Genomic DNA, 12,984 nt, shown 5'->3' with positions numbered 1-12,984 from the left:
TTGTTTACAAAAACAAAAGCAAGCTACAAATTGTTACATACACATTGCCAGAAAGAAACAGAACAAAACCTGGTCAAACTTTCTTGTACAGCCAAATTTTGCAAGCTGGATAAATGTGGCGCCAAATTAAAAAAAAAAAAAAAAAAAAAAAAAAAAAAAGAATTGCCAGGGTTACATCACAGTTTGTGCAATGTGCATTCAAGTAGAAAAAACAGTAGAGTTTGTGCATGCCAATTGGAAGATTTGGTTGGGACTGAGCGTAGCCATGGAGACAGAATAAACAAGCCTCTGACCTATGGAGCAGTGAACTGCAGACCATTTTATATGCAGACACTCCCTGCCTCAGAGGGAACTTCCTGCAATAAAAACGAGACAGCCAATGAGCAACAAGAGAGCTGATCATTCAAGACTCATCTTCTGTCAATCACTAAATTGGATGAGTGAATACACTGAAGGAAGGAGTAGCTTTGGAAGTCGACCATTTATAGACACCTTGAAGCATGTGCACTTTGTTAATGGTGATCTGTGAGACATTACAGTAGTCATGCTTTTGATCAGCGCTGCTTAGGGCCAGCTAGGCCAGACAGGACAGTGATAAGGTAGCATTAAAACAAAAAGCGCTCCCTCCGACACGACTGCTGACCAAGTTAGTTTGCTCTTTACATCAGACTCTGTTAGAAGATCCATCACAGCTGCAGGTGATGTTGGCAGCCCTAAACCGTGATCTAAAATCAGACTGTTTTTATTCTGGTTTGGTAAAAGCTTGTAGAAGATACAAAACGAGTGACTGCCAAGGGGCAACTTGACGGTTTCACCGGAAGTAAAAACCTTATGTTTACTCAAAAAGTTGGGAAGGAAAAATGGATAATTTAAAAGAAAGGATCAAATAAAATTTTATTTTAATTCAAATAAAATAAAATAAAAATATACAGGAGCAGAGGATTTCTTTAATGAACTGCTAAGCCATCTAATGTATGCTTAGCACAAAAAGCTCTTTGTTATGATTCTTGGTAAAATAAATTTTACATTGTTGGAAAACCTGTTTATGGCCTTTTAAATGGCTCCATATCTGCAAGGATTGAGCAGTTAAGTATGTCAATAAAATCTTGAAAATTTCTCAATCCCTCTTTGATAAAGTCAAACTGCTTATTCCACTTTAACTGTTGTTTGATGTCAATACTGGGTTTGAAAAAAACAAGACACAATGGAAATTTAACAAGTCATTCCTTTAACAAAGAGTTGATGCAATAGTATGTAGAAGAAGCCCAACAGCCTGGCACCGCGTTTACATTCTGGTCACACACTGATGTTGGACAACTTCCCATTCCTTAGCTAGCATATGGTTTAAAAACAAAAACAGCTAATGTGTTTCTGTTGGTCACTCTGGCAGAACCAGTTCACCCAAGCAGATCTAACAGGTGTTCAATAGATGGTTGCAGACGACCTGCAGACAGGCCATCCCAAGTGTCATCATCGTGGGGCACAAGTGCTTGGCACTTACTAGTGGACATGTGGGACCACCAAATCTCATCTGGTTAACTCTGTATGGCATTAGCCCGACAATGACAAGTTTCGTTTTATTAGTGAGAGATACTGCCCCTCATAAACAGGCTTTTAGTGGTTATTATGTATTGCCAAGAAGAATTTTTACAACAAAGAAATCATAAACTAAACACACATTTCATTACCATTTGTGTTGTTTATGTCTTTCAACTGTCTATAGAGCTTTGAGCAAAAAAATAAATAAAAAGTAGAAGCATTAAAATGTAGACGGAAAAAAATAATAATCAGGGAGATGGTAAAGAACATCTCATTCCAAATGTTACCATGCTTTTAAAGTAAGCATCAATTGGAATGATTCACAGGACGACAGGTTATAATTTATTCTTAACAGCAGTCGCAGTAAATTAGTCACTGAGACTTGCACTTTATAGCTGATGTAAAAAAAAAAAAAAGATTTGATGTCTGTCTAAACGGAAAATCAATGATCTTTATCTATTCTTCAGTTTCTGTTTGAAACAGAGGAGAATTTACGACATACTTCTTACGGAAGCCCAAATATATCATTACCATAGACTATTACGCTCATTTTTTGAAAGGGCCAAGCATTCAAGTGACTGAATAGGATATTTCAGTGAAAATCTCAAATTGTGAAGTTTAACCCATTAGAGGTATTACGTTGGATATAGCCAGTAATAAATAAAAGCAGTCAGGAATCATGTAAAACAAAACCCAAATAACATGGTCGCATGACTGTGCACATCCTCTTATAACCAAATATGTGTCTCTGCTTACAATTAACCAATGTATCTCTTTTTCTGACCATTTCTGAAAGGCCCTGGCCTGTAGCAGTAATAATACTACATCTCCTGTATTCTTCATGTGTTTGGGCCTTGGGGTGGCAAGCTGGAAGTTTTTTCTAGACAAAACCCATCAACTTCTGGCCAAAATTTGTAAATACAAATTATGAAGTCTCCCAAAAGAACACTACGCAAACAGTGAAAGATGGTAGTGGCAGCATCGTGGTTTGTGTCTGGTTCTCTTCAAGATCGCCGACACAAAAAGTTCTGGTTTCTGTTAGAAGGCTTAGCATGAAGAGAAACGTCGTCTTTTAACGCATCGACGAAAGCAAACATCCAAACCATCGAAAGAAAGTATTATAAAGAGTTAGAGCAAAGTTTTGGAAAGGCTCTGCCCCTAAAGCGACTCTGGATCTGCAGATGGCCCCCACAATCCGGCATATCTGAAAAGTGTTTGCAAGGAGGACGTCAGGATGTACCACGCTGATACACTCCCACCCAAAAACAGTGTAATAAAATCAAAAGAGGCTTCGAAAAAAGTATTAGAGGATGTGCACACTTATACAAACATCTTATTTTACTTCCCAAAAAAATAAAAAAGATTTCAATTGAGTTGTACAGGTTACAAATTACCTTAATGGTGGAAAAAGATATGAAATGATCTCTTAGTCTCACTTTTTACATCACAAAACCTGAATCATGTTAACAGTTATGTAGATTTTTTTTCCTATCCACTGGAAGTGGAGAGTTGATTGTTAAAACCTCCTCTATGTACCAGTTCATGACTCCTCTGGGCTCAAACCTTTGAGTTTCAGGAACAAATATACAAGACCTCTGAGTTTGGCAAGATGGATTATTTTAGTTGTATTATGATCTGGTAAATCCAAAGCAAATCCAGCTGCTTCAAAAGCTAAGTATTCCCCATGCTGCTGCTAAGGCAGTGCCATGCATCAACTCTATTCAAGACGAATGCAGCCATCGATCTGAGATGTAAACCAATCAAGGAAAGCAGCTTTTATAGGAGAAATAACTTCCCAACGGTTTTAATAGCGGGCATCATGGAATAAGCGTCAACTTGGTTTTAAATATCATAATGACTTCATCATCTAACCAAAATAACCAAAATTCTGACTTTAAACAGCAGCTCAAAAACTATTCATGACATTCTGTCTTTTGCTAGAAAACCTAGAATGTCACAGTTTAGTTACAGTAATAGGCTGGTGGAGCAGCAACAACAACAACAACAAAAACCCCAACAGGCCCAGGTGATGAATTGAAAAGACAATTGTTCAAGATACTTTCTAATTTAACTGGATAATATTAATAAGAATAAATCTTAAGTAGTACCTTAGTAGCCTTGTGATGCTTCATCACCACCAAACATATTAAAAATACGAATACTTCACTAAAATATAGAGGTTTATTCATAACTAATTTGGCCTCAGATGAAAGGGGCCAAATTGTCTGGGGGGCCTTGTGATTGCCCCCCAGACAATCACAAGGCCATAATTGCTGCTTCGCCCCTGCTGACTTAGGGAGTAGATTGGAACAGGAAAACTGATTCCAGATCAGGGTTTTTCATTGGCTGGGTGGATATCTCACCTGAGGCCAACGTTGCAGAGGGAGGAGGTCCCGCCTCTCCCCCGCTCTTCTGGCTCATGGTGGGTATGTCTGTCTGGGTGGACGACGGCTGAAGCTGGAGCTCTTTGGGGAGGAGGTCATATACTGACTCTGCCATAAAGGGTGAGCAGGAGAACATGAATTAGTTCAGTGGAAAGAAAAACATGCATCAGAATGTCCATTATAGAGCTGTGTAACTGGAGACGATAAGGCTGCACTCTCAGGTGATGCACTGCAGGCTTGGGTTAAGACTGTTTAAGATCAACAAGACAATTGAAAACAATTTTCACAAAAAATATGTCTGCAGATTAAAAAAAAAAAAAAAAAACAGACACAAATTTAACTGCATCTAGCTTTTCTGGTAGTTAATCCAAACTCAGTTTATTCCCAAGATGAGCATCAGTACAATACCAAGGTTCCCCCCAGAAAACTTGCAAAGCCCGATGGTTGGGTGCTAGTGCAGTCATTCATCTATTCAAATGTTTAAAATTGACAGGGAATTTGAAAATTAGTTGATAATTATGTGTTATTGAAAGATTGGAAGAATAATACCTGTACACCAACTAAAAATGCAAACATTTTAAAAAGACTTAAATAAGTAATGCTTCGCCTGGTGGGGGCACAAGTACAGCCTGGTGTTCCGCCAGGCTTATAATACACTGGGGGAAACCCTGAATTCAAAACTTAAAGGGTTCCTACATATTTCAGTATATGTCAAAATGTCATACTTTTTGCAGACTAAAACCTTCAGAGTTCACACTTTAAAACATTAAAAAAAATTTTTTTTTTTTTTTACAAAAAACAAATAATTAGAATTACTTGTGGCATGAATTTCAAACGCGTTACTTTCTTTAAATATGGAACTTGCCGTATTTGGATAGACAGATGACTGGATGGATGGGATGGACAAACTGAGGGACGGAGACAGAAGGAAAAAAAAATGGACAAAAGACTGGATGGACAGAACTGTGGGGAATAAGTTTGGGAATGCAAACATTTTTCCATACACTCTATCCATACCTGAAAACACTTGAATCATACGCCACACTTTTCTGTACCGCAAACTGAGAGAACCCTGTGGATCCTATTATTGAAATAGAAACCCTGCAGATAACACTAACGCAACACTGATAAACTAAGCTAGCCTCCTGCAGTGCAACAACAGCAGAAGAAACACAACGATATTTGATTCGAGTATAATTCCTAGTTGAAATGTCCAACCTCTGCAATAACATGGGATTAAACTACATTTACTGGCTGATAAACACATCAGTCGGCAATTCGGTTGCTAAGAAACAGGCACCGATCAACACTATGACATGGATATTTCAGCCGCCCGTTGGGAGCGGGCAACATGTGTAGTAGTCATCTGACACTTGGCACCAGCAACATCTGAGCGCTGACAGGAGACTTGATCTCACACTTCTGTGACGTAAATGACGGACACATCACCAGTCATATTCACACAAAGATCCACACAGTTCAGACGCAGGAAAATATGAATGTTTTAAAAATGAAAGCTGACTCCATGTTTTATCAAGCTCGCCTGCTAATGTTTGGACTCTAGGTAAACACCATTATAACAGGGCAGGATGAGACGACCACTTGGCTTGAAAGCCAGAAATCAAGATCAGATTGTTATTAATGTTTATTGGGGATCATTAACAAATCTTGATTTGTTAATGATTTTAACAAGTCTGCTACCACTACAAATAAATGAAATTTAATGAGTGAAACTAGTTGAAACATATTATGACTATATAAAATTATTTTTAAATGACTAAAAGCTTTATTTGTTTCTGCATTCATCACAGATTAACTGCCAATCCGACATGACCTCAGTCTAAACTATAATCATTGGCACAGAGAAGCTGAAGTCTATTGTATGTGTGTTCAAACATGCACAGAAGCTATTTGTCTGCTGCAGCAGCAGCCAGAGGAACAAAAATCTTCATTGTAGCACAGAACATGTGCAGTAGCAGGAACTCGATATACTTCTGTGGAACAACAGAGGGACATCACATGAGAGGGACCAGAATGGCCGTTTATGCTGTGATCAGTTGTAGGATCAAAATGACTCCTGATCAAAATGACTCCACGCTGGGTTAAAGCCGGTCCTCTGCTCACAAGTACATCACCATTTTATTTTATTGTCAGACATGTGTGATTAGGAATTAATACAAGACACAAAACAGGCTTATTAATTTATTCCAATTGGGATTAGTGTAGGTAAAGAGTTAGGTATAATAAAGAAACTTCAAGCCAAAAATGCTCAAAATCAGTTAAGATATAAAATTTAACATCATTATTATTCAAAAAGTGAATATACTAGTCGATCCTAATCATTTAGTTCAGACATATTTTAACCATAATGCAGCATATTATGGAAAATTTTTTTCAAGCATTAGATGTCCTGAGGGGAAATGATAGCATCCTTGTGGTAGTTCCTGCTGGTTTAGGAGAAGTTTTGCCATTTAGGTTTATGATTGAAAAAGCTCAATTGAAAACCCTCAAATCTCATCGCTTTTCTATCCGACCATCGCTAGTTGAACAGGAAAGTCTTGAAAGCCACTGATATACAGTACATGCACAGCTTGTATTAAATACAGAACAGGCCATAACAGATATAGAGCAACATGCAAAATTCTACTTGCAGACACCGACAAACTGCAAAAAGAGATTTACCATCACAGACTGGGTTGCTTATGTCCATAAATAACAATACTTAAATCAGGTGACCAGTGGTAGCATCTTCAAACGTTGATTAATCCAAACAAAAGTCTGTAAAATGTTGAACCATAACAGATTTATAGTGATGGAGAGCATAGATACTGGATGTAATTGGTTTAAAATTTTTTATCTAATCCTCTTTTGACCTAATCTCTGAACCTCGTATTATTAAGACTTTATTTACATTAAAACAATGGATTTAAATGTCACATTGAGGTGACAGCACAAAGTGCTAAAAATCAGTTATCTTTACAATATTTCTAATAAAACCAAAATAAAGGTGACGTTACTCAAATGAATTTGCAACAGAGAAAATAAAAACGCCGTCTAGTAAAGTTTTAATTGAGATCAGTCAAAACAGTACTCTGCAACAGAAAAGTCACCCAGGCAGAGGTTTGACTTCAACCTACACCGAGAACAATTAAATTATGTCATCTCATAGTTATGTGCTGCTCACATTACGCATGCCTCAGAGGTTCTGCCAAGATACAAGGGCATCAGTCGGTTTCTATTCTTTGCAGCAGGATTGCGGCTATGTTGGGGAGAACTTACATGAAAGGACGAACCAAAAGGCCATGTTTAGTTGCAAATTAAAAAAATAAAAATAAATACACGCATAGCAAGAATTTACTTTAGTGCAGAGTTATAGTTGCCTTGCAAAACAAAAGTGCAAGTCAGGGTGCAAAAAAACAATGCACTCAAAAAAAAAAGAAACTACAAAGAAAGCATTTTTTTAACTATTCACCTTGGGTTTTTTTATTTGCTTTTAAACAAACAATACAGTACAGCTATCAACCCCATTTTTGTCTACAAGTAATATTAAAATAACCAACTATATAGGCTGAGCTGTAACCAAAAGACTCAATGAAAACAAACCAGTTGTACTCTTGTGTCAACAGGAAACCATTTCATCTCTAATTACTTCATATACTTCCTTCTATTCACTCTGCAGTTTTAGGTTTAATCCTCTATTGTTTGAAATTATAATCTCTTAGATTTCTACAAAAGGGATTCACTTTTCTACAAACACAACTGAGAAACGCTTTATTTTCTCTGAATAGTCAACAAACCACACTTCTAACTACCACCAAGATGGACTACGTAAAAAAAAAGTGCAAATGATTTTACCTGAACACTTCTGTGTCTTGTTAGAGCTGAAAGAAAACAACACTGGTGCCTAACTGCTGCAAACATCCAGTTGTGGGTGGGTTCTCAGACTGATGGCCTCTACATTTAGAAACTGATTATTACTGCCAATGTGGACATTACGTTGAGTGAACAGTCCACCATATATATCATTGTGTTGGTAAGCAAAACTCAAAAGAAAAATGGAGATAAACTCCATGAAGATCTTTTTCAAATCTAATGGTAAAGAAAACTTCACTGAGTAGTCGGCCAGCTTGAACCAAAGACTTTTCATCTACAATAAAAAAAAAAAAGAAAAGAAAAAAAAAAACAGACCAAGTGATCATTTGTTGCTGTAACAGAATAGTATTGACAATGTGCTAAAAAGCTGAGCACAAAGCTGGGTCAGAACATCCATCCTTGAATCTAGACATACCACTAAAAAAATACATCATCATTGGATCGACTACTGGGAAATCTGTACAGATGTTTACTGACAATCTGGTGTTGGCTGGTTTCTAAATTGATTGTAAAACAATCAATTTATAAATATCATACGTAGGCTGCTATGATATTTATAGGTGCTTGTTATTTCACTATTTTGTACCCATTGTAATTTTGGCCATCTTCTACCTCATTTTTTAGCCACAAAATGGTCCCGTCCCACTATGGCACCTAATGTGCCTAAACCAGTATGGGGCCACATTGATTTGTGAGGTAGGTATTCTATAAATGGAAACGTGAAACAGCTTTAAAGGCAGGAAAAACTGCAGTCCACAAATCGGAGAGAATTTCAGGCACGTTTGCTTCTTCACTGGTTTTGAATGTGATTTTTTTTCATCCGTCTCACTTTGAGTCAGAAATACATAACAAATAATGAAAAACAAAAGTTAATACCAAGCAGACCCAGACAAACCAAGGTCTAAATGGACTGCGTAGCCAGCTGTCTTCCCTACACATACACCAAGCCTCTCTCTAGATATTTCGGATAAGCACTTCTGCTACCTAGATTCCAACACGTACTCCCACTCCGATACTCACCCAGTTACTGAGATATAAATAAACAGTTATGTTGTCGAGTGTGACCATATGGCAGTCTCACCTAAACATTTCAGGGTCACAGAGCTTTCTGTTGGCTCATGGAAGCCAGGACAGATGTGGCACCAGCAGGCAGGTTCAAGTTTTGTTGGGTAACAACACCAAGGTTTTAAGTGATGACAAAATCTGGGACAGGCTTAAGGTAGCAGCTCTGAGCCATCACAGTGGGGGTTTATGAAAGCAGGTTTATTTCATAGGGAACAAAAATTTTGACTGCTTTCTGAAATATCGGTAAATGTTTTCTAAAAAAAAACAAGACAATAGAATTATTTTACTTTTTTGGAAGCAGCAGTTTTACAAAGAGGCATCCCATTATTTCAGAGATGAGCAGTGAGGAGATAGTTTGTGGAAGTTGTAATGGTTTTATAGTGTGAGAACATTCACTGTGATGCTGAATGTTTAACGTTGAATGAATAAGTCCAACAAATCAGCAAAGAGATTTGCAGGGAAATATGAAAACAGATTGAAGTCCAGCAGTTTTCAGTCTGAAAACTACATGAACATATACAAGCAAAGCACTTTGTAAGAACACACAAATGTTAAAAACTAAACAGCATCATGTGTGTTGTACTAAAAATAATTATCTTATCTTACAGAAGATACACTGAATACTTTTTTGTGGCTTTTTTAACTGAATGGCAGACTAAAAGTCTAAAAAACCTGCAACTCCAACATTACTGAATGGGTAAAAGAACAAAACTGTGATCACTTGTGATTTAACAATTCAACATTAGATATGAAACAAAAAAGCAAATTTGAAAGTCTTACTGAAAAACACACCATTTGGTCTTTAAAGTATATTTTTATTAGCTCATTTTAAAGTTTTATTAAATTATTGTTGCTTGCACATACCCAAATCTTACTTTGATTGAGTTAGCATTAATTAGCTTTTGTTAAATTAATTTAAAATGTTAAACTGTCATATAAATGTTTAAGTTCTTCAATGTGTGGAATTGCAAAACAATATTTAAGAACTAGAGTCCACAGGGATAAACCAGTTGCTAAAAACCGCAAATTTTGACTGACTCAACAGACAACTCTTAGCAAATACGTCACACTATAAGCATAGCCTTTATTTATAAATTGTTCCTGCAAACCAGTTTTGTCATTTTGTGTGACACATTCTGGCTCTTTTATTGCCCCTTTATGATCAACCAATATCTCAGGTTATTTGTCAAACCAATTTGTTCAATTCAAAAACTAATTGCGGCGCAGGTGCAGAGAAAATAGTTGCCAATCTCCTCATTGCTTTTATATTTGCAAGTCATGATGCTGTAAAGCAGTGGTCCTACTTCAATAATCAACAGACAGGAAAGGCAGCAGTGTGGTAGTCTAATAAATTAACATCAAAGCCTCTCAAGAATAACAGTCTGACATTCTTCACTAATATCTAACTGGGATTAAAGTGTAATAGAAACTCATAAAATTACACTGTGATTCAAAAGAAGATACCGCATCTCAATCTTTGTGTCATACGTCTTCTGTTCTTAATAATAGGCCATGACACATGTCAAAAACATTCTGTTACTTTTACTCTAACAGTTCACACCACCCTCCTCCAAGTCCAGTGACCTGTTCCTTCTGAGCACACCCCACCCAATAAACTTTAATGTAGAGAAGCATTTCTCCTCAGATGTTGCACCAGAGTGATTCTGGTATGTTTTTGATCCCTTGTGCAGCATATATGTCATTCACTACACCACAAACTCGAGCTGCCAAGGCCAACTTTCTTTTAGATATAAGTTGGCTGTTGTGGCAAGCAACTACCTTGGTTGCAACAGCAGTTTTCCATCAAACAGAGAGAGACTGCCAGACTTTGCTTGCCAGAGTCAGAGTCTCAACTATTTCTTGTTTTAGATTGTTATTTAACTGGATAAAATGTACACTTGTGACAAACCAACGTCGGCATTCTGTGAACATCACTCAGACAAGATGCTTTTACAGAATGGAGTACGGTTTATTTCAGCCTCGGGATCCATGTTAGCATCCATTATAGTCTAAGTAGATCTTGCTCAAACATATAAGGTCGAAACCCTTTTAGCTAGAAGGGGCTCTATGTCTGACCATTGTCTTATTGTACTCCATCCGAGTTGTATTCCTCAGCTGTAAAAAAGTATCTGACAAATAATGGCTCAGAACACAACTCAGAATCTGGCAAAGTAAAGCCTTAAGTAAAGCTTTTAAATTCACATTCTTGATTTGAGCCTAGTTGTTTAGTACTATTCTCACTATCTAGCATCCTTACTTATGACCTTGTGATATTTTTTAAAATATCACTACCTAGCACTTCTAGGTAGCATAAGTGCTTATCCGAAATATCTAGAGAGGCTTGGTGTAGGTGTAGGGAAGACAGCACTGTTAAAAAAAATTCTGACATTTTAATATGTCCTGTGCTGAAAAAACATTTTTAAATTTTCCCTTTGTGTTTGTTGAAAAGGAAAGCTACCTTTAGTTATTGCTTTAAAAATCAGTCCGATTAGCAAGTTAAAATATGAATTAACCTATTAGAGCAATAAGACTTTCAATCATCTCTGGATCAAAATATGCTAATTTCAATAAAATTCCCCCCTGATAACGAAAATAATCCAGGTCTTTATTTTGAATATGCTACAGCAGAAGAGTAGCCATTTTCCAGAAATTAATTCATATAATTTCTCTTGATACAAGTTTTGAGACAATTGACACAACACAAAGACCTGGAAATAAAACTTGAGCTAAATGCCGATCGACACTGAGCTACATACCAAGCTAATCGCACAAAGACATGATGAAGAGTGTTGGTCTTCATCGTCCAGCTACGCCCTCCTAATAATAACAGAGCAGTTGGCTGACACGTGTGCACCAGTATTAAGAGGCAGATTACATTTCAACTCCGGCGGGCAGCTTTATACGCACCCTGGAGGGGCCATCAACTTCATACTTTCATTGAAACTGGAGAATGTGGAGGAGGATAACTCTGGGTCGGCTCCACCGAGCAAACCAAAACAAAAGAGGGGCTGTCTGTCACGTTAAACAGAAATTATAGGAATACACAGGAGTGCTTTAATGCCTTGCACACCATTCAGTGTTGAATGTACATACCAGCACGCCCACACACACGCGCGCACGCCCACACACACATATGCTGTGTGCAGAATCCGAGCAGGACTTAAGTACCTTAAACCGCTGAACAATGTAGTTACAGCAAATCGACCTCACGTAGCTTTACGTTAGCTCCATCATGATGCGAACAACTAGCTGGCACCTAAATGTTAGCATGACGATAATATCTTACTGACTTCAATCGACCCCAGCAGATTAAGATGTTTTTCTACGCATGTGGCAAACAGGTTGTTGCTCTCCAGCCCACCACACTGACAACTGTGTTAGCTCGTCTTGCTAAGAGCAGAAAAGAAGCTAACCACAGCTAGCTAGCAGCTTAACATGAGCCGTTAAGACATTCATTTTGGCTGCCGATCACACACACACAATCGGAGCCGAGACTCCACAGAAGCCTTTCTCTACTAAGAACTTACCTTTAGAGTATAGAGATTTAGGGGAATTGAGATCAATATCCGAGCTAAGGAGGGATATAAAATCAGAGGGCATCGCAGCGCTTCATCGAGGGGGAGGAGGAGCGGAGAGTCTTCAGTGGAAACGGAGTCGGATAAATCCTGCGCTTCAAAGGCCAAATTCCGTGCTGTACATAGTATAGCATCGAAACTACTTCAGAGAAACCAATATAAAACTTCCAATTCCTGAAAAAAATCCCGTTATCTACAAGGTCTCACGCTTATGAATGTGTGTGTCTTTGCTGATAGACACGTTTCGCCCAACGAACACACACAAACACACACTTGACTACTGTTGGTCGGCCCATCCAGCAGCCCCGCCTACCAAAGAGTGTGGCGCATGCGCTGTGGCTGCAATAAGAGAACTACAGCTTCCCATCAAAGGCCAAAAGCGCATATTTACAAAACCGAGCATCTATATTAAATAAGTCATTGTATAAAATCTAGGTAAATAAATTAAAGTTCATAATTCTTTGAATGCGTTAATTTGGCAAATACATGAAAATCAAATTAACAGTGAAAATCTTAATTATTTCCTTACCTTTTTATACAGTTGCTGA

General features: G+C 37.7%; 1 protein-coding gene across 1 annotated transcript in view; it reads right to left on the bottom strand.

The window, feature by feature from the left end:
- Positions 1–12,738, bottom strand: part of LOC116729465 (nuclear factor of activated T-cells 5) — a 29,175-nt gene extending 16,437 nt beyond the window's left edge. Inside the window, 2 exon segments of the mRNA XM_075074338.1 lie at positions 3,903–4,031; positions 12,389–12,738. Of these exon segments, the coding sequence (XP_074930439.1) occupies positions 3,903–4,031; positions 12,389–12,461 (202 nt within the window). The 5' untranslated portion in view covers positions 12,462–12,738.
- Between the last annotated feature and the right edge of the window lie 246 nt (positions 12,739–12,984).

The sequence above is a fragment of the Xiphophorus hellerii genome, chromosome 2 (assembly GCF_003331165.1).
Source record: "Xiphophorus hellerii strain 12219 chromosome 2, Xiphophorus_hellerii-4.1, whole genome shotgun sequence".
In the NCBI taxonomy this organism is placed as follows: domain Eukaryota; kingdom Metazoa; phylum Chordata; class Actinopteri; order Cyprinodontiformes; family Poeciliidae; genus Xiphophorus; species Xiphophorus hellerii.
The sequence above is the reverse complement of the archived record's forward strand: the minus strand, read 5'-3'. Positions and strand labels throughout refer to the sequence as shown.